This window comes from Hesperophylax consimilis, chromosome 17 (genome assembly GCF_061612785.1).
Source record: "Hesperophylax consimilis isolate HC1 chromosome 17, BYU_Hcon_1.0, whole genome shotgun sequence".
Lineage (NCBI taxonomy): Eukaryota > Metazoa > Arthropoda > Insecta > Trichoptera > Limnephilidae > Hesperophylax > Hesperophylax consimilis.
In genome coordinates, this window is record NC_142852.1 from 15,271,279 (window position 1) to 15,297,632 (window position 26,354).

The 26,354-nt window shown below is 33.9% G+C and overlaps 1 protein-coding gene across 1 annotated transcript in view; it reads right to left on the reverse strand.

Moving 5' to 3' along the window:
- Positions 1-26,354, reverse strand: part of LOC149416081 (uncharacterized) — a 66,008-nt gene that overhangs the window by 28,023 nt on the left and 11,631 nt on the right. The window contains exons 2-5 of the mRNA XM_089641871.1: positions 23,623-23,774; positions 20,185-23,074; positions 8,857-9,472; positions 6,605-6,692 (exon numbers count right to left, since the gene is read on the reverse strand). Coding sequence (XP_089497997.1) covers positions 6,605-6,692; positions 8,857-9,472; positions 20,185-23,074; positions 23,623-23,747 — 3,719 coding nt within the window. The 5' untranslated portion in view covers positions 23,748-23,774. The remainder of the gene's footprint in view (positions 1-6,604; positions 6,693-8,856; positions 9,473-20,184; positions 23,075-23,622; positions 23,775-26,354) is intronic.

Consider the following 26,354-nt stretch of genomic DNA (forward strand, 5'->3'; position numbering starts at 1 on the left):
GGAGATAGGGTCCCATTAGCTCAGTTGGTAGAGCGGTGCCCCGGCAAGACAAGGGTCCTGGGTTCGAGTCCTAGATGTGACCGTACATTTTTCTAATTGTTTCAAATTTTCGTTTAGGAATCGCTAATATTGTCTTTAATAATTAAAAATTAAAACGAATTGTTTAAACAAATGAATTGTTGAGTTACAATTGGAGATAATTATTTTTTATGATTTATACACATGCTTGTTAGTTACGAATGAATTAATCTTTTTTAATTTTTTGATTAACTTATGAATTTTATGGAATTAGTAATTGATTAAGAGGAAGCTACAAGCCAAAATGTGTAGTATATTCTTGGAATACCTTATATTGTAGGTAACCGACATTAAAATCGCTTGACAAACGGAGTCTAGAAACGTTCGATTTCAAACACAAAACTGGTTTTCATTTATTTTGAAAATAATTTTATAAGAAAGCATAAAATTTAATCAAGTGAAACTGTCACAGATAATCTAAGATATAATACTGTATTTTTTAAAAGTTTTCTCCTTTACGCGTTGACATTTCTATTGAAAAAAAATTTTTAGTAGTTTATATTTATATTTTTTATTGAGTAATTTATTTTTTTATTTGTATTCTACTCAAGCGAAAAGATAGAAAAACCTTCAATTTATCTAAAGCATATTTTTGGTGTTCATATTGTAAACCAATTTATTATTAAGACTAATCAAAATAATGATTTGGCATTAAGCTTCGCCTTAAATGATTGATATTGTTAAATTTTATGCTAGTGTGATTTGCACCCAGTTGTGAGGAAATCGTCTCAAGGGGTTAAAATGTTTAATCAGATGAACTCAACACATATTTTTGAAAGCCACATCGAATAACTAATGTATTAAACTACCTCCATCTTTATTAATACAAGCCGTTCTGTAGAAAATTAACTTACTGTTAAAGTTACCTGTTTTTTTTTACTTTTGCACTGGGTTTAGCAGCTTTTTGTACTAATCACTTCTATTTATACTATACTGTTATATGTCTCTTTAACTGTCAGTTCATTTTCTACAGAACGGCTTGTATTAATAAAGATGGCGGTGCCTAGAGTAGACAATATTGTAGAGCGTAATTTTTTCAGTGAGTTTCGTTAATTTTTACGCATTGCCAATTATCTGTTTTTTTTAATACATCTATCTAAATTTAATCACTTACAAATACACTAATATATCACCTTTATGAAACTGGATAATATATGTATTTATTTATTTTATTGATACATAATTTAGAGAGTACATGTGGTTTTTTGTGATATTTCCCCCTCCATGCTAGGGATGACCCTGTGTTATGGCGGGTGAATTTTACAGTTTGCGGACATAGAATCTATACATTACTATAATATAAAATAGAGAAATAAGAAAAAATGATGTATAGCTAGTTTGGGTTGCAAGAAGAGGATGGAGAAGTTAGAGAATTAAAATAAGATGAAAAATTTGAGAAATTATTAGTAAATAGATCACACTAATTAATTATGTACATACTATACCGCTAAGTTAGGGAATAAGGATATATTATGTTTTGTCTGAAAGGTGATTAAATTTATAGAGTGTAGAATGAATGGGTATTGTAGTTGTGATGTATTCCGTGTGTAAGGATCCATTTCGTACTTTGTTTTTTAAAGGAATGGGGTTGACTCACGGTTTGTAGGTTTTCAGGGATAAGGTTAAATATTTTCGGAGCTAGGAAGAAAAATTGTCTTTGAGCTGATGTGGTATGTAGTGAAGGTACTTTGTAGTGACCGTTGGTTATTGTTCTGGTGGTGTAGTTGTGTTGTAAGAGAGTTTTATTTTTATATTTCAACAGGAAATGTATTAGCGAAAATACAATTCAATGTTCAATCCTCAGCCAATCAAAAATTTGACAAAATCTGAAATGGGCTAATAGCCGGGATTGCGCAACTAGGTCGAAATCAAAAATAGATGTATTACAGCAAAAAAAAAGCATTGTTTTATACTGGTTGATTTTTCTATCATTAATATTAGTTTTTGATGACTAGCGTGAGATTTTAATGATTTAAATAAGTTATTATTTATGAAAATATGGGTGATTTTATATCATGATTAGTCATAGTCATAGATAATAGAGACAAAAGGAGATGAGGCAAGGACACGTAGTGACTGTCGCCGAGGTGCGACCAAACTGCACGCACTCAAAGCAGCTGTGCTAAGAAAGTTATGCATTTGTAGGTAATTAGAAACAAAGGCGGTGAGTGCAATACTAATAGCGGATTATGACCCATCTCCCTTGGCGCTATTATCTATGGTCAAACTTATAATATTGAGTATTGCTAATTTATTAAGACCCTCTTCAAATTATTCATAATCCGGTTAAAAACAGAATTGCAGGACCTTAACGAATGAATTGATAGGTTTCCTAATAAACTTTTAGTAAAATACGAATGTATTTTCACGATGTCGGAACAAATGTTCATAAAAATCATAATTTTCGCGTTTGGTCATTAGAAATTTATTAAAAGTTTATCAGAAAACGGCTTAAAATCCCGTTTTTAATCCGATTATTTGAAGATATTCTTAATAAACTAACAATACTCATTTTTCTCCGAGCATAATCAAAGATTGACTACAGTAGAGGCCTTGACGCGCGATGGATTTTAAAGTGTCTCGTGATCAAGTCAGTGCCATCAAGCAACGGAGACTATTATTGATATTCGTTGTTACTGCTGATTTTTTTACTGTTTTACCTCAAGCATTTAAAATAAACAGTGATTAAGACTATTTTACACAGTGAAGATTACTTAGCGACAGCACTGAATTTGTAATTTGGCGCTCGCACGCGCAGGCATGTACTCTAGTCGCAAAATTGGGATTAATTAAAGTAGCTACTTAACAAAAAAGTTAGATTTTCAAAAATACAATAATTAATCATTAAAAAATAGGAGTTATTTTCAATTTTTTTTTTTTTTTTTTTACTATTTTAATATACATCATATGGGTTACATTAATACATACATATTTTGCAAAATATAATATTAAGGTTCATATATGGTTATGTATACCTTATCAGAAAAGAGGAGCTCTTGTGCCTGATAAGGGAGCCACGATTCTTACTTAGATTCATAATTCATAATGAGATATAATAATAAAAATATAATAATATATATTATAATAATAATATATATATATTTTTATTTTTGTTTAATATAAGTTTTTTTGGAAAAAAAGTTTGATTTTATTTATTTGTTCTTGTTGGTTCGTAATACAGCGCAATTCGGAAGGGAGATTATTGTAGTTTTTTATGGCTTGGTAAATATAATGGTTTTGCATTTGAGTTGTTTTAAAGATTGGCGTAATAAATTGATTTCCATTTCTCATGAGTTTATAAAATTCTTGATATTCTGTGTTATTTTTTTCTTTACACATTTTTATAATGGAAGTTTGCTTAAATATATCATCAATATTTGGTACTGGAAACAATTTAAAAAGCAATTTTGTTGGGAAAGTAGAGTTTTTTTTAAGTATTACTTTTATAATAATTTTTTGCGAGACTTTTACTGAGTTTAGGTTGTTTTTATAAGATCCTCCCCAACCTATGATTCCGTAAATAAGCAGGGAGTGGACAAGAGCATAATATACATTTTTTAGTATTTTCACATTTAAAATATTTCTTAACCTAACAAATATATATATACATTTCCTTATTCTCTTTACTAACTCCCTAATATGGCTTTTCCATTTCAGATTTTCATCGATGATCACACCAAGATATTTGATTTCAGAAGAAGAGTTGATTACAGTACACATAGGATTAAGTAGTTGACAGTTGATATTGTCACAATTTTCATCATGGATTATGATATTTACTTCGTGTTTAGGTATTTTTTGTAGTGAAAATAATACATATGTTGTTTTTTTAGCATTAAGTGTGAGTAGGTTATTATCAAACCATGATTTTAAGATATTAACCACTCGGAACATTAGAACGTCAAAAGACGTAAATATGATAATAGCGGTCAAGACATTAGTACGTCTTTTCACGTAAGCGCGCGAGATTTTACAAAAATCGATTTATTTCCATCACTAGTATACGGATTGCCATGATTTAAAAAACAGAGTATCGATAATGAATAACGCTACGCGTCTGCATTCAAAAATATCTATGGAATCTAGAGGTGCATTTTCTGAGTCGATTGAATCTGTCAGCTTGTTCGTTCGTAATTTATTGCGTTTTTAAATAATTTATTAAAAATATTTTAGTTTGGACGGTTAATATTTTGAGGTGACCAATAGTTTTTAATTATATTTCTTCAATATATAAAGTGTTATTTCTTTATGATACTCAGAAAAAAGTACATTTTTCACAGCTTTGAAATAATGGTCAGCGATTTTTACATATTTTTGACGTTTTCAGAAAATGTATATTTAGAAACGCAAATATTTACGTATAACAAAACAATACGATAGTGAATTTCATAATCTTTCCAAAACATTTTTTAGAATGAGGCTACGTTTCCCAAAACGTGAGTTATGGAGCTTTTAACAAAACTCGTGAATAACACAAAAATTTCCGCGTTTTGACAGTTCGCAAAGGGACACAAAGTAAATAAAAGTCCTTTTCTGAGAGGTTAATACATTCATTTGCAAGTTTGTTAACTAGTTCCCATGTTTGACCTTTTATTAATAAAACAGTATCATCAGCATAAGAGATTAATTCACCTTTGATTTTCTGTTGGAAAATGTCATTTACATACATTAAAAATAGTAATGGTCCGAGGACCGTGCCTTGAGGAATGCCAAATGTACTTGTTAGTGGTGTACTAAAAGTTTGGTTTAATTTTACAATTTGAGGTCTCTCTGTTAAGTAGCTTTCTATCCATTTAAGGGCTAAGTGGTCAATGCCATTTTGTTTTAATTTTAATATAAGTTTTTCATGGGAAATGCTGTCAAATGCTTTCTTTAAGTCAATAAAAATTCCTATACATTTATTTGATTTGTCCAGGGTACTCTGAATACTAGATGAAATTTTTGCAATGGCATCTTGGGTACTTTTTCCCTCTGTGAAACCGAATTGATTTTCATTTATAATTTTGTTTTTATTTAAGAATGCAGTTAGTCTTTTTTTAGCAATTTTTTCAAAAATTTTCGATATATTAGATAAGAGTGAAATGGGTCTATAATTAGAAATGTCCTCCGGGCTACCGGACTTAAATATTGGAGAGATTATGGTTTTCTTATACGTGCTCGGGAAAACTCCTGTCTTAAAGCTATTGTTTATAATATGAGAGATTGGTGTAGAAACATAATTTTTAATGATTTTTAGTGTTTTTACGGTGAGACCGTCAAATCCCGGAGCAGAACCACCTCGCATTTTTGATATAATTTGTACAATTTCAGACGGATTGGTTGGTTCGAAGAGTTCAAGTTTAGTTTCTATATTCGGAATATTTTCAATATACATATTATTTATTTTTTTCACGGTAATTTTTTCTGCTAGACTCTTTCCTATATTTGCAAAGAAATCATTAAAAGCGTTTGCTCCTTTTTTAGGTTCTTCAATACAGTTAATTATGTTATTGTTTTGTATTACACTCTTAATAGTATTACTTTTGGTTTTTTGTTTATTTTCCATGATTTCATTGATTATATTCCAAACTTTCTTACTGTCATTTTCAGAATCATCAAGTTTGTTTTTATAATAAATTTCTTTCGTGTTTTTTATGAGCGTGGTTAATTTATTTTTGTATTCTCTAAAATGAACATTTAATTTAATGTCTAGTGGTTTTTTTTTGTTTCTTTATAAAGCCATTCTTTGTGTCTTATGGACACAACAAGCCCATGTGTTATCCACGGTTTGATTTTACGAAATTTTGCTGTATTTCCTTTTGGAATAATTTGTTTTGAATCATTTATAAAGTTTGTTAATCTATTTTCAAATATTTTACAGCACTCGTTGACGTTTTCACTTCGGAGAATATCTAACCATAATTCAGATGACAATTTATTTTTCAAAGATTCGATATTAACAATAGATATTTCTTTCTTATTATTAGCAGTTTGTCCGCAATGTTGGTTTATCGCCTGAGGTATTATTGGATTGTAATGTAGCAAAGTCATGTAATGGTCGGTAATTGAGGTTTTTATAATTCCCGAGTTTAAATTATTTATATCCTTGATATTTGTGAAAATGTGATCAATGCATGATGGACGTTGCCCATTGACATTTCTGGTGTAAGAGTTAATATGTATTGATATTTCAGTCGACTAATTATAGCTTATAATTATTTGTTAAATCGAAAAACATTTTTTGGGCGCTTACATTGCTAAAGCTGGCTAAACCTTATGAGATACATCAAAATAATGTACTACGGAATTGTATATCTTAAAAAGATTTACAGAAAAGTAGACAACGCTATATGTCTATCTCATAAGAATAACTCCCAGGAAAGCTGTGTACACATAAGCTAGTTAATTCAATGAAAGTGGTGAATTACAATGTGTGTTTTTCATTTTAAAAAAAAGTACACTTGAAATATTTCTATTGTTAAAACTATGAACAAAATATGGTATAATATGTAGATTAGTAATTTTGAATAGAAAAAGTATTACAAACCCAATGACGTGTTGATCCTTCAGGACTTCTGATTCCCCAGAAATGATTTCTGCAATTTCTTCATCTGTCATTCCTGCCTTGCCCGCTTCTAAAAACAACAATATCACAAATCATAAGTTCTTCGGTAAGAGGGTTATTCAATTTAGGAGGCGGGTTTGGGTACAGGCGCACAGTGGGCTGAAAATCGCCTTTCATAGACATAGAGACTTGAATTTTCAAGGGAATTTTTTTTGGCTAGAAATGGATTCTGCTGATCATTACTATGCTATAAAATTTCGTACGAAGCAATTGCGTGTACAAATGAAGGAGTTATCAATTTTTTAAGAAAAATTTGTATGGACTGACATTAAAAATGAGGCTATCTCTGGAATCATAAGGTTGGCCATTCTATCCTTACACACAGATATACTACTATTTATTTGTAATTTTTTGATATACTTCGTATTGTGGCACAACTTGCCATTTTTTTTTTTAAATCCTCAAAGTTTGAAAAAAAAACTTTTTAATGTTGATGATTCATTTTAATGCTAATCTAATTCTAATGCAGCTGGTATTTCTCTAGCCATCGCCTTGCGCCGCAATGTGATATTGTATACGTATTTTTAAGAACACGTGTTCCGACTTCTTCATAACATATTCGTACTTTACTGATAGTTTGTTATCAAATTCGTCTATTCATTCGTTATATGCCTCCAGTCCCGTTTTAAACAGGAAAAACTTGACAATATTTTTAATAAATCAACAATATTTCAAATCAGTAGGTTTCTCCGTGCTGAAAGCCCTGAGGTAAATAATGTTCTCGTCACATTTGGTTTTGCTGTGTGGTGCATCAGATGGAGAATACAGCCTCCCCAAGATGACAAGAAATTAATGTAATTTTAGGTAATGCAAATAATAAACTGTAAATATCTTGGTATTTTAATAGATGACTCTTAGACCTGGAGAGCGCACATTAAAAATACGGCCAAGCGAATACGCAACCTGATTTTCTTTTTGAAAGATATACGCCACATTGTTGATAAGAAAACCATTAAAATTGTGTGCTATGCTTTGTGCCATTCAAATATCAGGTATGGCATAATAAGCTGGGGCGGTGCAGCCAAAACTATACTAGATCAGTTAGCCAAGGCACAAAAAGCTGTAATAAGAGTGATGGATAAAAAACCTTATATGTATCCATCGACACCCTTATTTAAGGAAACAAAATTATTAAACGTAAGATAGATGTATATACATGCACTCATAATGTACTATACGAACAATCCCAAGCTTCATAGTCTTGTAGATCACAGTTACACAACAAGACTAAGATCAGAACAAAGGATGATAGTACCAAAAATGAACACATCGTTTGGACAACGTTTCCATGTATTCCTCGCTCCTGAGGTGTATAATGGGTTCAAGCAGCAATGCAGTAAGGTTGAAACAGACCCTCTTCAAAAGCAAATTACCGTATGGTTGATAGAAAGTGGCAGAACGAAATCGGAAAGCTTCCTAAATGAAATTATTGTATGACTAAAGAAATAACCTTTAGGCGATGCACTACGTCGTGTAATATTTTAAATTGAGCCGCTATCAATAACAACCCTTACGCAGATGGCGATAAGGTTTTAATTCCCGCTTAACACCATCCGCCTGTTTTGAATTATGCAAGAGGGCCAAAAAGTACCTTTTATTTTATTTTGTGGATTTTCAGGCATAAATATTTAATTTTTTTTCGATCATTTTATAAATAACTTAATTTGCCACATTATACAATAAAATCATAACCGAAAATGGGTTCGTAAGTAGGAGATTTTGAACTTTAAAACAGTTTTCATAGGCCTTTTTCATTATTTTTTTCTGGGCTTATAAAAAGACTTATCCTAAAAAATACTCGATTATTTCAAAGGCCAAGATGTATTTAATTAAAGCATCTGAAACATTTCTAGGCGACCAATTTTTTAAACCAAAAACACATGATTTTGAATTACTACGTTTGGCATCGCCTTAAGTGAAATCATTCCGTCTTTATCCCCATTATCGTATATATATTTATAATTTTTGTTTTTGTTTTACCATTTGTGTTACGATATATTATGTACAACATTGTATTATTGTTTTTATATGTCCTTATTTATGTTACCACCATAATACGGGCATTTGTCTAGTTTGGGGTATTATTAATGATAAATAAATAAATAAAAATAAATTCAATTAACGCCGATGTATCGGCATTGTTTACCAAAATAGTCCAAATAAATTCAACTCACCCTCTCCCGTGACAAGTCCAGTAAGTCCGTCGTCCACGTTGTAGAATCCTTTGGTAGATCCTGTCCCAAGTCCGTTTCCATTTATCCTGCTCGGCTGAACTGATGCATAACCCTTCGAGGATTCTTTGATCATGAACGTAACGGGAGCCTGATCTGTAACTTCTGCTTGTCCACCATCATCAAGAACTCGTTTCAATTCTTCGACACTTTCATTTAACTTGGCTTCGCTTTCATCAGTACTGGCTTCAAATCCATTGCTGAAACCATTTGTTGGTGCATTTTTAACAGCACCATCAGTATGTTGTATTTCACTAGTTTTAGATGTTTTCAGAGCTTCAAAAATCTTTTGAGATTCGTTGATAGTTTCTTCGTTGATTTGTCCCAGTTCTGAATATCTGCGACCCTCTGTTGCTTTGATAGAGCGGTCAGTTGTTACAACTTCAGACATTCTTCTGTTGCTTTCTTCTTTGGTTTCGCTTGAGTGGGACATTGTGAAATTGGTAGTTTTTGACAGTAAACATTGTTGGTTGATCTCTGAGTAATTGTTTGTAGAAGATCCATTGGTTTGAGCCAGTTTTAGCAAGCCTTTTGAGGCTTCATTTTCCTGCTGCGTTTCCTGGTGAAAACAATGATTTTAAAAGCCATGCAAGATGAGTATGAACAGATTAATGGTATGTACAGGGTTAAAAAATGAATAGATTTTATCGTGGTTGGTTTTTGGGTTACTGTGCCGCGGGCATTTGCCTTCACGGTGGACACTGTAGCGCTGTCCAAAACGTTGGCTAAAAAAAGGAGAAAGCGCAACACAGCATAATAACCCAGAAATGAATAGCTTCGTCCAGACTAAGCCGCACAACGCCCCAAGCCGCTCCCAACTATCAAATAAATAACTAAGCATGTTTTATTGGAAAAACTTTAAAAAGTTATATATACCCAAGAATGTAATATATCATCGAAGAAGAAGATAATATTAATAAACCTAACGAAACATGACACAGAACAAGACGCAGGAAAAAAATAGAAATAAAAATACCTAAATACTTTTAGATATATTCCATATAAATAAAAGTCTGAAATGTTTATCCGGGACACTATCTATGTTACAAACCAATTCTTTATGACTTTTTCATCATTCAAAAAGATAGCAGCCAAAAATATGAGAAAAAATTTGTTGCACAAAATGTTACTTGCTATTTCAAAAAACGCCCGGGTTGCCGGCAATTAAAAAAAATTTAATTCTGAATTTGAAAAATGCGATCGTCAAAAATGACGTATAATAATTAGGTCCCAACGATCTAGTGCTTAAAGACGTTGTCCCGGTAAGACAATGATCCTGAGTTCGATTCCCAGTTGAGAGCGTTTTTTTAAATATTTTTCTGTGTCTTGTTCTGTTTCATAATTCGTTTAGATTTTTTTTGTATAATCTACTAAAATAAAATATTTAAATAGCAGTCAAAAGGACAAATAAAAATAAATTAGTGTATGAAATCAATTGAGAATATATTAATGTATTGGGGTATTCCAAATTACGTAGCCATTTTATTCAAAATATTATATCCCTGAAAGGGATATATATTAGCATCCTAAAAATAATCAAAGTAATTAATTTAATTCATTTTAATTATTTTTAATTTTATTATCATTATTTTTAAATTTGGTTTGGCTGAAGATTGAACCTGGTTTCCCAGGAACAGGATTCAGACAGGATACCGACCTTGCCAGATGCTATCATTTAAGATTGACATTAGTTTCATATATTTACTGCTGTAATTTTGTTCGCTTGCAGAGAAATGCGTACATCCTCGCGTATGTATGTTATTGCCATCAACAATTGATAAAATGAATTGTCATAGACAACGAGTCTATCTGAAGAGTTTCAGCTCGATTGGATGTCGATAAGTGGGTTAATTTCCGCTTCCAAGATTTGCATTCATTCATTCCCGAAAACTAAAGTGAAATTCAAATAGATGTCTTTAAAAATAGCTACATACTTTGCAGCAAAGGGTCAAAAGAGTATATGAAATGGTTTGTCACCCATAGTGTATTCGTTTTGCTTTTTTATAAATGAGCAAAAATTGCTTGGCGCATGGAATCATTTTTATTATTTACACAGCTGGGGTATTTCAAACGGAATAATAATAATGATATTGTGGTAAACTGAGAAGGCGAGACAATAATCTAAAATAAAGCCAGAATCTTAACGACCTAAGTGAAGCTGCCGTGCAAGAAAATATGCGACGCGCAACCCTGGGGTATTAGACAGACCTGCGGTTGAATTTGCCTTATCAAATCTCTAAAATAAAGTGAGAATCAAAACGACTGCAAAATAATAGACGCGGAAAGGGCTAAAATTTTAAAATAAATATTTTTCCGAATCACGAGATAATTTGCTATTTTTTTCAATAAAGCAATCGGAGGCATTTAAATTGGCGCATTTATATTACCAAAAGCAATCCAGTGGATAACTGATAATGTCGTGTACAAAAAAAAATTCGGCGCGCGGCCCGGCGTAATGAACGGACTACGGTCGACTTTGCCCTAACAGGCCTAGAAAATCGATATTTTAGTTGAGCTTATTTTAATTACTTTTGATGAACGTATTACAAAAATCTCAAATGTTTCTAGAGGGATCCCTCGAGAATTTATTAATGTAACGCCTAGAAAAATAAAATTTGGTGCTTACTGTTAATTTATTGTTGAAAAACGTTTTATAAAACTTTCAAACCGTCTTACATAAAATATTTTAATGATGAGGTCCTGTCTTTATTAATCTTAAATATAAATAGCTTACATCTATAGGGATCCTTCTAGAAGAATTTGAGATTTTAGTAATACGTTCATCAGAAATAATTGAAATGTTAGCGTTGAGCAAACTCCCACGGACTTGAACTAGGAAGTCAAAAGAGTAATCCTTTGATGGGAAGGCCATCATACACTACTGTAGTCACAATTGATTTCATGCACTTCATTTTGCTCTTGTGACTGCTTAATTTCGTTATTTACTTGTCAGATAGGAGCGGGTCATATACGGGCGTCATGCTTTTGAAGCTAATCACGACAAGTAAATACATCCCAAGTAATGATGTTATTAAATTTATTATTGATCAATGATTTTTACAAGATAGAAAATAAGAATATGCCAAAATAAATGATTTAAACACTGACATCATGAGCGTCTAAACAATTAATGATATGAACATGATAAAATAGAATAATTTTAACAAATTACATATGTGAGCAGTGTCAGTGAATAGTGAATACAATAAAATAATACAAATTATCGAATTGATGATTTGAGCGACAGTGAAGTCGATAATTTTATAATGTCGGATCGATAGGCCTAACTACCGACGATTTTATATCAATCCCTACAAAAGTCAATGAGATATTGACGACAAACGTCATCTATGGTCAGTTAGCGATGTTCGCAAGCACTGCTAATATGATTCCGACAGTCGATAGACAAAAGTCACTGCTTTTAGCGCGGCCTTCAAGGTTTTGGATAAGCTGTCAATGTCAATATACACAACTTTTTGGATAATGTCGTTCGTTATGCAAAATATCTGGATAATATGGACGTCAACAATTTTTAACAGTTTGACGTTCCGAGTATACCGAAAATCTATGCCAAAAGCATTCTGGTATATCACCTCAAAAATGATTTACAGGCAAACACCTTACATACTCATAAAACCAGAGCCAAACAAACAGAGATACTAAATATACCAAAGTGTAACTCTACCTTTGGACAAAGAAGCTCTGAATTTTTAGCAGTAAAGGTACATAACAAACTCCTACTTAGTATCAAACAATTCAAAACAAAAAATAACTACATTAAGGACATTAAATCTTTCCTTAAGGAACTACTAGATAAAGAACTTACTGGCTTATTTAAAACAAGAAGAAGTTTCTGGAAAACCTTACTCAAAACATGAAGTCGAACCATAGAAGTCGCAGAAAACTTCCAAAACCTAGTCCCCCTCAACACAGAATCTCCTAGTGAGGAGGAAATAAACTAAGGATTGGAAGATATGGTTGACATGATCTAATGATTCTGTTCAAACTTGGTGGAACAAAAGTGGTTACACATAACTAAAACCTCATGAACTAATAAATTCCCCTTTTTCGTGTCTGGCATTAATTCACAGACAGATGGGCCAGTATTACCGGCTTATGTCGATTTGCAATCATTTGCATTACCGATGTTGGTCTGCGTATCAATAGTGCTACCGTGCTAGGAAAATCGGAACAAAAACGTCGGTAGTTCAGCCTATCGATCCAATATAATAAAGTTATAGATGTACGCTGGAACAGTTACGTAAAAATATTAATAAATTGGCAATGTTGAGTTGAAATACTAACCTAAATATGCATTGGCATATGGCAAAATGTAGTTAATGAGATCTTTATTCACAATCATAGAACTACAATTAGAGGCGCTACTGCATACTAATATCTCGTCGAAATTTGTTCCACTATTAGAACGCGATAAGCGGTCCACGTAGACCGGAATCGATAGTTTTAATTAGATCGTTGGGAGAGTTAGAGGTCAAAAAGCGGAACCAATTTTTTGCTTCATAACTCATCTAAATACAATACATCAATGTTAACAACCTGCTATGTGAATAAATTTTGTTTCTGTAACAAATATAGCGTCATTGGACCGAACAGACCATCGCAGAGTATACGAATTTTAATACTAAGGCCTTCGTTCGTTAATAAACCAGTAATAAGTTGCATAACAAAGGATATTATTAAATAAGATGTGTATATTGACAGCTAACCGAAGCTTATCTCATATTATTCTTAGCGATTGATAAGAAATAATTCATCCGACGATATACGAATTTTAAAATAGATTCCCCCATTTTAACAAACTGATTGCAATCTTTAAGGCACAGGCGACAGGTAAGTGTGTTGTCCTTGTTCTACCGGTAGCACAATGAAAGATGCTCCGATGAACTAGCATTTTTGATCACTTCGGCATCGGTACATAGTCGGGAAACATGCCAAACGCGCGAACAAAAATATATGTAAGCGGTTGAAATTTGTCACATGAGAAAGCGTCGTTTTTACGACTCGTTCTTCAGTTCAACAGCTCGGCTGTGAAACGATTTGCCAGCGTCTGTGTTTCCTCCCTCCTACAATGTTTACAAGTCATACATAAAGATGACAAAGGCGCTGAGCGAAAATATTTTCCTTAGGACCTCCTGTTTGGAGTTCATTTTTTTTAAAGTATATATGGAGTCAATTTTGTGGTTTTCTCTACGTGACGCAGATTCAACAATTTCCCGCTTTTACTAGGAGTTCCCCGACACCGTGTATAAAGAAGAGTGTCAAAAGTGGGTTTAAATTAGATTTTTATACAAATGCACAGTTTCATCTCGAGATTTATGAAATTTTGAACATTTGACCTTCAAAACAAAAGGAAGGTCACTGTCTACATTAAAATTCGAAAACTCTTTGTAAAGCACGAACATCGTCGGGTACTTCAGCTGGTTAAACAGAAAATCGCTTATTGGCTTGGGGAAAAGACAAAGGCTAAAAAGCAAAGGGTTTTTTTTACATCAGGAAGATAAAAAGCGAAGCAATTGGAAAACAAGTAGGTATAGGTAAAAAACACAAAATTTATTATTGCAAACCATGGATATGTTAATATTTAATATTTATAAATGATTTGAGGTAAGAACTTTTTAGTATTTTTGTCGTATTTTCCTTTTGATTGTGTTCCATCTTTGAAGTGTTCAAAACAAAAGAAGGGCAGTTGTTGTTTTGACAGTTGAATTATTGGCGGGAAAGTCAATTATGGAGGGAAATTTTGCTGGAAAAGTTGGGTTAGAACTGTTGGTAATGATTTAGATTTATACTAACTCTATGTGCTCCATTTTTAAAGTGTTCGAAACAAAAGAAGGGCAATTGTTGTTTTGACAGTTGGATTATTGGCGGGAAAGTCAATTATGGAGGGAAATTTTGTAGGAAAAGTTGGGTTACAACTGTTGGTAATAATTTAAATTTATACTAACTATGTGCTCCATTTTTAAAGTGTTCGAAACAAAAGCAGTACATTTGTTTGACATCCAAATCATTATTGGCGGGAAACAAAGTTATGGAGGGAAAATTGTAAGGTAAAATTTTCTTATTTAAAATTATTATAAATTCGTTCCATTTTTAAAGTGTTCTAAATAAAAGCACATCGTTGTTTTGACAGTAGAATTATTGGCGGAAAACACAATTATGAAGGGAAAGTTTGAAAGGAAAGAGTTGGGTTATAGAATAGAATTGTTTAAATAATAAAAATAACAGTAAGTGTGATGCATTGAATTAATTTATTTAACTAGTTTTAAAGAAAATCTTAAACTATTCCAAGGATTCTACAAACATCAAAGAACTAATCAAGAACATCAAATTGATTCTATACAATAATATAATAACAAATATACTGTTCGTATTCTATTAAACTAAATATTTGTTTGTCTTATGATTCTGCAAGAGTCATTCTAACTGTCAAAAGACAATGGGTCTATAGCAACCCCATTTTGACAATTTTGTAAGGTAGTAGAAAATTGGGAGTGAAGGATATGTGGAAGGAAAGAATTCGGTAGCAGTGTTGTATCCTAAAATAAGACGTAAGAATGCGTATATTGATTTAAAATGGCTTTTTTACATTCTATGTGTATCAGTATCTCATATTTTAAAATTTTAACGGTGCTGTGAAATGAATTATTGTAAGGGAAACACAGTTATGCAGGGTTTTCCAATAAGAGGTTTTATTTTGATTTTCAATCGTAAAAGATCAATGGTTTCGTTGCTTGTGTGGCACGTAGCGCCGTCTTGTTAATAGTAAACGTTGTCCAGATTAATACCATCTAATTCCAGCCATAAAAAAATCATTAATCATCTCTCGATAGCGCAATCCATTCACCGTAACTGTTGCTCCAGCCTCATTTTCAAAAAAGTAAGGTAAACACCAAACAGTCACACTTTGAGGATAGAGAGGCTTTTCAACAATAACTTTTGGGTTTTCCGAGACCCAGATGCGACAATTTTGCTTGTTGACGAAGCCACCGAGGTGGAAATGGGCCTCATCACTCAAGATGATTTGCATTTGATTCACTCAAGTGAATTTTAATAATTTTAATGCATTGTTGAAGCATATATTGTTCCATTTTTATTAATAACGTAGTTTCTACTTGTCAAATGTTAAAAAATGACAGCTTCAAAAGTAACATCTACCGAAATAGCGGGCTATTCAAAATAACACCTCTGATTGGAAAACCCTTTATAAGTAAAGTATGAAGGGAAACGGAGAACAACTCGATTCAAATGGTAATGTGACCAAATGACACGTCCTCATAAAACTCGTTCTATCTCATTTTCTATTATGGTCAGACATATAATATAAACAAATTTAAAAAGAGAGAACAACCAGCTTTATTTTTGCATTTAAAATTTTACCGTAGACGCATCCATATAATTTTAAATAATTCTATAAAACTGAAAACCGCAAAATAAATCTCTTCACCTGGACAAAGTTTGCCAAATTTATTTTGTTAACTGTTTTTATATATAACGATTACAGTGAAGCGACTGTAAACTTTATAATACGTTTTTCTAACTAAATATGTTTTTTTCTGTTTCTAATTAAGTGGTGAATAAATCGAAAATGATGTCCGTTTGTAATATTAAAATCTGAAAGAGTCTATCATTTGATTTCAAAATCAGTAGTATTTCATTTTGGGACACGTTAAAAAACATCGAATCTATTTGAAATTGAATGTCAAACGGGAATAAAGAGCGAAAGCGTGAAGGGAACAGTAAAATATGTTGTGAAATTATGTTTTTGCGAATTCCTACCGTTTAATTTTATACGTTAAGGCGATGCCATACGTTGTAATGCAAAATCATGTGTTTTTGGTTTGAAAATTTGGTCGCCTAGAAATGTTTCAGATGCTTTAATTAAATACTGCGAGTAGAATACATCTTGGCCTTTGAAATAATCGATTATTTTTTAGATAAGTCTTTTTATAAGCCCAGAAAAAAATAATGTAAAGGCCTATGAAAACTTCTTTAAAGTTCAAAATCTCCTACTTACCAACCCATTTTCGGTTATGATTTTATTTCAATAATGTGGCAAATTAAGTTATTTATAAAATGGTAAAAAAAAACATATGCCTGAACATCCAAAAAATAAAATAAAAGGCACTTTTTGGCCATGTTTTTTTCTTGCATAAATCAAAACAGGCGGATGGTGTTAAGCGGGAATTTAAACCTTATCGCCATCTGCGTAAGGGTTGTTATTGATAGCTGCTCAATTTAAAATATTACACGACGTAGTGCATCGCCTTAAATATTTATATTTCAAAATGTTGTCCATCGAGTGATTATGAAAATAAATTAAATTAATCGAATACTTACGATTGAATTTTTTAGGACCACCATTTTTTAGATCTTTTGATGTATAGTAAAATAATCAGTAATTAATTAATAATGAACTGCGATTTGATTTACCGACCGTTCCAATTGAATTTAGTTAATGAAATGATCGTCACCCTATTCTCTGGTTGTAAGCCAAGAGGGTGACCATGAGGGAAGTATTGCCAATATATAAACACGAATTAAATATTATAAATAAATTTAACTTCAAGGTAGGAATACGCAATATGTAATTATTGTGAAATAAGTAATTGATAATGTAATTTCGTGATATTTATAAGTTGGGTATTTCACAGAATTTCAAATGTATCTATGTCACTAAATGGCATAGGTTTTGACTTTTGAAAGTTTTTTTTTTGTTTTTTGATATTTGAAAGGTCGTCGTTTGAGTGCCGATTCTGGCTTCCTTTCAGCATTATATCAAAATGTGATTAGCTGAAAAGCATAAAGATATAACTATTGTACTTTTCTGGAGATCAAAAATTGTTCAAAAGCCGAAATGGACCGAGAATCAGTGATTAACGGAAACCTTTCAAATGTTCTAAAAAAAGATAACCTCACACAGAAAGCCCGGAGGAAAATAATTTTCCTCTTTGACGATGTCATTTTTAGGGATGGGGTGTGTTTGTTTTTTTTAAATGAAGGAATGATAGCAAATTCTGGTAAGGAAAAGGTATGAGCGATGGTTAGAAATTTGAGAGTTAGTGTGTCCAGGAGTTACAAGTTAAGTGTGACTCCATCCCTCCCACTGCGGTGCAGGGCATTGGTTCGAGAGACTTCTGCTGGAGAGGTCAAAGAGCCTCTCCCATTCCGGCCAACTAAGATCTGGACAAACCTCACCCCCATGATCCAGGCACTCCTGCTGAATCACCAAAAGTAGTAAACCACTTGGGGGACCTATGTCAGAGGTGTTGTTTATCCAATGAAATGGTTCCCGGGGTGGCGGTACCCATCCCGCCCCACAAATTGAAACAGATTGAACATTTGATGACGTCGTTACATTTGAATTTCTGTGATACAACCAATAGGCCACTTGCATAAATTTTATGATGGCTTGAAAAAAATCGTTTGATTAGATCTTTGTACTAAGTTACAACGTAATTTTACATTATAATACAGGGTTTTCCAATAAGAGGTGTTATTTTGATATTCAAACGTAAAATATCAATGGTTTCGTTGCTTGTGTGGCACTTAGCGTCGTCTTGTTAAAAGCAAACGTTGTCCAGATCAATACCATCCAATTCCGGCCATAAAAAATCATTAATCATCTCTCAATAGCGCAATCCATTCACCGTAACTGTTGCTCCAGCCTCATTTTTGAAAAAGTAAGGTCTAATGACTCCGCCGGACCATAAACCGCACCAGTCACACGTTGAGGATAGAGAGGCTTTTCAACAATAACTCTTGGGTTTTCCAAGTCCCAGATGCGACAATTTTGCTTGTTGACGAAGCCACCGAGGTGGAAATGGGCCTGATCACTCAAGATGATTTGCATTTGATTCACTCGAGTGAATTTTAATAATTTTAATGCCTTGTTGAAGCGTGTATGGCGTAGTTTCTACTTGTCAAATGTCAAAAAATGACAACTTCAAAAGTAACATCTACCGAAATAGCGGGCTATTAAAAATAACACTTCTTATTGGAAAACCCTGTATATACATTTCAATATGTTTAGTTATTTTAACAATCTCTGATCTTGCGGTAGTTAATAAATACATATTTAAAAAATAAAAAAAAACACAACGCTACGAGTCTGCTCTCTGTCAAAATTTTGATAGTTATAAATGACTAGAAGTTCGTACGTTTCTTTGGCTTCTAACGTTGCGGCCTACAATATTTTTCAAACTGATTTTTGGCTAATAGTGATATATTTTTGGGGTATTATACCGTGTTCCGCTACACAAAGTCATTTAAAAAAGCTTGCCATTTATAAATATTAACTTCTTTTCGATATTTTATAGTAAAGCCATTTTCTAAAACTTCCCGTAATTGTTTGGCTTTGGTTGCCTCCTTATTGTACCTTTTAAAATGTCTGCTTTGAAGATTTTCATTTTTGAGCACAAACTGACTCCTGTTTTGTATTATGTTTTTACTTTTAATATTCTTGTTTTGTCCTGTCCTGCTGTTATTGTTATTCTATATTTTGTCATCACTTTGTATAAACAGTGTATTTATTGTTATAATATTAGATCTTTATTGGGTAAGGCACACTGTAGAAATAATTTTAAGAACATGATCACTAATACTAAATTACCGTTTTTAAGTTTGTTATAGTAAAGCGCACTTGAAGTTAAATATTACTAAAATGCTCTATATAAATGTCATGTTATTGTTATTATTCTTTCTTGAGCCTACGTTTCCAACAGCACTACAGTAGCCTACACATCTGACCTTGTCATGGATACTGTAATGCTGTCCGAAACGTTGGCTAAAGAATGAGTTAGCGCCACACGGCATAATACCTCAAGAATAATTCACTATAATACTTTTGGCCGTGAAAATGTCAAAACAAATCTGACTTAGATGCATAAGAAAATATGTTGAACAAATTGATTCGATTTTGTGAATGAAAATTTCTAAAAATCGGTAATTTTTGTCTGAATCAATTTTTTTCAATAATGTTCTGCAAGTGTCCTATTAAAGTACTTTTTCGGAGATCTTTAAGCAGAATTCGCTAAAAATCATTCTGTTGATCGCTCCAACTTTCTAACAACGAGACATGAATATGAATCAGAAAGAAATGTTAAAAAAGAGTCTTCAAAAGCAAGACCATCAAGAATGACAATGATCTTTAAGTTAGCATACGCATGGTGTATTAATGTATCCATGGTTTTGGACAAGCCCATGCAGAGGGATGTTAAAGAGATCCGGTGCAAGAAGCAGTAAAAGTTTTACCTTGGTCTGCAGCAGGCGGTCATTCTCTTTGAGAGTATAGCCAATATCACTTGGTTCTCTACCCTTGTCGGCTTGGGAAGCGGCAGAAGCTGTTATGGAAGGAGGCTCGGTTGCTTCACAGCTAGATTCAGTAGCTTTTTTAGTGGGCAACTTAAATACTTGGGTCGCTTCGAAATCGTCTACACCATCTGCGAAACTCACTGATTTGGCTTCAGTAAGTTTTTTGGATTCGGAAAGGCAAGCTTGGGATAATTGGTTATCGGATAAAATATTAGTTTCAGCGGAAATGGTTGAATGGATGCTTTGGCTCTGTCCCATCTCTAATGAGCTGGATTCCATTTTGCTAGCTGCGGAGGATTCCTTGTTAGTGAAACGTTTGGATTTTAAGGTTACGCTTAGGTCTGGGGGGTTTGGATCTATGGGGCTTGGTTGGCAGACGAGCACAAACAAGTCGGATTGTTTGGCGGCTTCTGCGGCAGCCAAAGCTCTTTGAGGAACTGAAGGTTTAGATTCTATTATAAAATCAACATCTTCTTTGTGTAAGTCCAATTTGAGACTCTTCTTCTTCAAAATATCACCGTTTGTTGAAGTAAGTGGATCGCTGATAATATCTGTCTTTGCTTGGTTTGGTTTGATGTATCTTGGTGCTGAGTCATCAGTTATAGTTTTCACTTCTATTCCTCCTGGTTTTCTAACGATAGAGAAGTCTTCGTGGATGTTTTGCTCTTCGGTTTGATGCTTGCCAGGGAGTTTTATATCAATTTTGAACAAATATTCATCTGTGTTAGGCGTCTGTGGGTCTTTTGCAATTACCTTCATCATCTTCTTCCTCTTTTTCTTCTTTTCCCCTGGCACTGCTTCTGTGACTGTATCTTCGTAGCTTTCTTCTTCGTACATCGTTTCGCTCATTTCCTGGCTGCTCTCCTCCAGTTTATAAGATTCTGATTCTTCGACTTGCTCTTCTTTCTTCAATTTACAGACGACGTCGTAAGATTCGCTGGAGAAATTTCCTTCAACGACTTTGCTTTCTTCAACAGTAGCAATTTCTGCCATGGTTTGTTCTTCAACCTTCAAAGCTTCTCGCTTCACGATTGAAACATCTACTGACTTATCTTCTTCTATTGCAACTTCATTTGATTCAGAAACCTCTTTCCTTGTGCTTTCTTCTACTTTAGACTCTGATAAGACTGCGTTATAACTTTGACTCATCGTCGACTCTTGTAACCTTGTAGATTCTTGTTTAACAATATTAATTTCTTCCCGAGTCATTTTTTCGTGTTTTTCTTCTTTCTTTTCTTCATTTTTCTCTAACTTCTTCACCACGGTGACCTGTTCAGTCTTTTGCTGGTTATCCAAATCTGCCAGCCACTCCAACGGATCCTTTCCATTAACTGTGACATCTACTCCAAGCTCTTCCTGGAACACTTCCTTCAAAACCCTTCCAGTTTCCCTGGTTTCACAGACTTTAGAAACCAATTGATCTGGTGGTTTCTCTTCCGAAGGAGTCATCTGCGTTGCTTTGCTTTCAGATGATTTTTTACTCACGCTCTGTGAGGAAACTGTTGTTTTGCTTGAACTTTCTGTAGAAATTTGACTCTTATTCACTGTTTCCGAAAACATTTTCAATAAGGAAGCCAATTGCTGGCACGTTTCCCCGCAAACTACTTCTTTCTGGACTTGCTGAACCTGTTGTGAATGTATTTGCGTGCAATGGCAGCACTCATTCTTAGTTATCATCTGTGTTAGAGCGACCATCACGTCTGTCAAATGAATAAAGAACGTCTTGAGAAACACGTCAGTTTGACTTTGAACAGGGATATTAGCTGCCACACTAGGAATCTTATAATTCCTTTGCTTTGCTTCTTGAGACAGAATACTTGCAGCACTGATAGCAATAGATTTGGCTTCTTCCAAAGTCACATTAGATGTTGAAAGCTCTTTAACTTCCTTAGACACAATGATCGGAGGACTGGCTCTCCTCACAGGGATTGGTTTCTGCTGAACTGGAGTCTCACATCTCTTCACGGTAACAGGTTCATCAACTTCCACCAGCTCAAATCTATCAACGTCGACGTTTTCAATAACAGCCACCGGAGTAACAGACGGATTTCTGATTCTGCAAGACATCTTATAAACGTTTGGCGAGGGTGTAGAAGCCCTTTCAAAATCTTGCACAATCTTTTTAAAACTTTTCTTAACTTCGACATCTTCCTGACTGAACTCCTCTTTAGTGACCTTCTCAGTAATAGTTTCTGTCGTGTGGCTATTTTGTTGACTTATTTGGTTCATCTTATTATCATTCTCTTTAGAGAGTCGCTCCTCGACGATTTCTTTAGCAATCTCTTTTTGGATGACTTCTTCCACACCATTACACGTATTGTATGTTTCTTTGAGCAAGTCACCATTAGATTCTTTCGGAACTTGAATGTTGCGTTCTCTCTTTTCTTCTGCTGCTATTTTGGCAGACGTTTCAATAGCGTTAAGATCCGGCGAGACTCCACCATTTACAATTACATCGTCTTGATCGAATCCCATTTGTATACCATTGCAAGTGGCGAGTTTCGGGATGGGTTTGACGATCTTGCTGGCTTGCTGGTTAGAGTTGCGCTCGTGCCCGATGGTCTGGAACTGGTCTGGCTTGGGGGAGAGGATGAGCGGGCGTTCGTAGGGCGGGCAGTCTGGCACATGCTGGGAGAAGGGGCGGTACTGGGTGGCCTTGGGCTTGACGATGAACGCGTTGCAGCTATAGGGTGAGATACGGGATACCTTATTTACAGTTCCGTTGGTGAGTGGGCTAGGGTAGATGTCTTGTGTGTAGGGAGGGGTCACGGAATCGATTCTCTCCTCCGGAATAGCGTATTTCTGGAGCACGTCGGGGTCGTAGTTCCCCCTGAAACAAGAAACAACCATTTTTGCAAGCTTATGCATAAAATAAACGATTGATGAGATCTTGAACTGAAAATAGTAACCAACTTCGAATGGATGAGAACTTAAGATTCAGGAAAACTAGAGCATTGTGAAATAAGAACATGTCCTCATCAACGAATTCTCGAGATTGAACAGTAAAAATAGGAGTGGTCCCAGGAGAGGACCCTGAGGGACTCCTGACAAATTTCTACGAAGCTTATAAAGAATATTTATTTGCAATTTTTCCAAATATGGTGATGATTAAGAATCAGTTGAAACTTGATGGTGATGAAGAATTTGTTCCCAGCCCTGGTGATGTAGTCGTTGGCATGTTCGTGAGGGATCCAACACACCCTCTGATATCTGAGGGACACCAGTATGTTACGTTAGGTTTTTTTGGATGGCAACTTGCCTTAAGATGGTTATGAAGAAGTTGTTCATGCAGTCATTGGCGTCATTGTGAGTGGTCCAACCCACCTTGTAGTAGTTGAGGGACACAAGCATGTTAGGTTAGGTTTGATGGCAACTTACCTTAAGATGGTGATGAAGAAGTTGTTCCCCGCCCTGGTGATGCAGTCATTGGCGTGGTCGTGTGTAATCCAACCCACCTTCTGGTCGTTAAGGGCTACCAGAACGTCGCCCTCGCGCAGGCCCATGGCCTCTGACAGGCTTCCCTCATTCACCTAAACAAACAAACAAAGAAATATTTTCAATCAAAAAGATATTTTTTATATTAAAAATACTCATTTCGGTTGTGAATATGTCTGAAACTCCGGTTCAATGAACTTAAAATCGCAAGTGTTTCTTTGGAGATTTCAGACAAACAATAAAGTACCTACTTATAATAAAATATTTTTAATAGAAAAATATTTTAATTGTCATTTTCAAAACTGCAACTGATTTGTCAATAATTCAGACCATCTGTGATTTTCTACGGGTCTTAAAATAGTTTTTCTCGAGGCCCACGTCGTCTTTGTGGATGCTGTATTGAGGAAGTTTCTGAGAAGAGGAAGAAGTGAACATGAGTCTTGAAGAGACCAGCAAATCATTAAGCTGTGGAACTCAAGAACGAGTTGTAGAAACGACTCAAATGTCAACCGTGTACAAATTTTGTGCACGCGTTTGGCGTGTTTCTCGACTGTGCCTCGGGTGACGAGGGGACGACGCTAGTTCCTCGGAGAATCTTCTATTGAAACACCAGCAAAACAAGAACAGAATTTCCACCTGATGCTTGTGCTTCAAAGATTTCAATCTGTTTTTTTTATATGGGAATCTATCAAACGGACCGCCCGTTTTATGCAAGGATTTTTTCAAGTATTTTGGAGCTCCATACCAGAAATGGCTGCCAAATTCAACAGTAGGGTAGGTAATACACCCAACTTCTTCAACTTCAACTACACCAAGCATATGAATGGAAAACATGTTGAGAAGATTGCTTCTGTTGCATATTTCTTTTTATTTATTAGCTGTACAGACAAGACCGTCTTAAGGCGAAGCTTAATGCCAAATCATCATTTTGATTAATCTTTATAACGAATTGGTGTACATTATGAACACTAAAAATTATGCTTTAGATAAATTGAAGGTTTTCCTATCGTTTCGCTTGAGTAGAATACAAATAAAAAAATAAATTACTCAATAAAAAATATAAATGTAAACTACTAAAACAATTTTTAAATAGAAATGTATGAACGCGTAAAGGAAACAACTTTAAAAAAATACAGTATTATAGTTAAGATTATCTGCGACAGTTTCACTTGATTAACTTTTTTGCTTTCTTATGAAATTATTTACAAAATAAATAAAAACCAGTTTTGTACTTGAAATCGAACGTTTCTAGACTCCGTTTGTCGCGATTTTAATGCCTATTACCTACAATATAAGGTATACTAAGAATATACACAGTTTTGGCTTGTAGCTTCATCTTGATGACGGAGCCCCTGGCCACACTTCGTATCCGGGAGGTTTCGTATTCAGGGAAATATTTATAACAAACGATATTAAATTTGGTTATGATTTGAGATTTATATGATATTGATTACACATCTGCCTTGATGATGTACATTGCAATGATGTCCGAAACGCTGGTTAAAGAAGGAGGTAGCGAAACCCGGCATAATACCCCAAAAATAAATCACTGTGATATTAATTTTTTTACAGAATATCAACTTGGCTACTGCACTAAGGTCGGACGCTAAAAATGCAAAATAAAACAGCAAAAACAAGCACGGCTGGAGAGATCAAAAGGTTTCCCTTAACCGGCCTCTCACGATTACAGCTGGAAGGCAAACACATCCGCCGTCAACACCTGGATAAACCTTACACCAAGATGAACCCGAGCACCCCTGCCGAGTCACCAAACGTAGCTTGAACTTGGGGCGACCTTTAGCAGAGGTGTTGGTTATTTTTTTTTAATTTTATTTTATATTATAGAAACAAACAGTACATGATTTACAGAGTTGAAACAATATACAAGAAAAAGATACTTCATGTTGTGTATCTATGATATGTTTCCTTGTAATGTCTGCTAAGTGGTATGTTTATTCCTTAATTACCAGGTGACGTGTGTAGTTTATAGGTGTGTGTGTGGCGTGTGTAATGTATGAGTGAGTGTTTGTGTGTGTGTGTCTGTATGTATGTGCATTGAGCAGTTTAAATTATTGACATGATACAACGTTTGAATTTGGGCAGTGAATCCGAAAAAACGTCAATGATAGAGTTAAGACAAATATTATTTAGAATATGAAGATCTCGATTAAATGTCGAATTTTTTTTTTTTTTTTTTAACTTTATTTATTTTCATTTCTTTACACATATTATACATATTAATAGATAATATAAAATAACATAATATATAATACCAAATAGTTTACAAAAGAAATGAAAACATACTAAGGCACTGACTGCCTGAGTGTGGGTAATATAAAACGATTACTATATTTCAAGTACCTAAAGTATAATATACATTAGTAGAAAAAGTTTTTTTTTTGTTTATAGTTATTATAAAAAGTAAAGAGAAAAACATTATGTACAATAATTTATAAAGTTTCAGCAAGTGAGTTGTAGAAAGGATAAATAAATTTATAGTAAAAGCGTTTCAATATCTGCGTCAATCAGCCATAATTTTACCTCTTTAATATATTCTATCTTTTTGTTTATCATTTGAGTTTGTAGTGGTAGAAGGTTAAATGTACGAGGACCAATGAAACTGCTATGCGTCTGCATTAATTTAGTATTGGTTTTTAATTAGATGCTGCATTTGT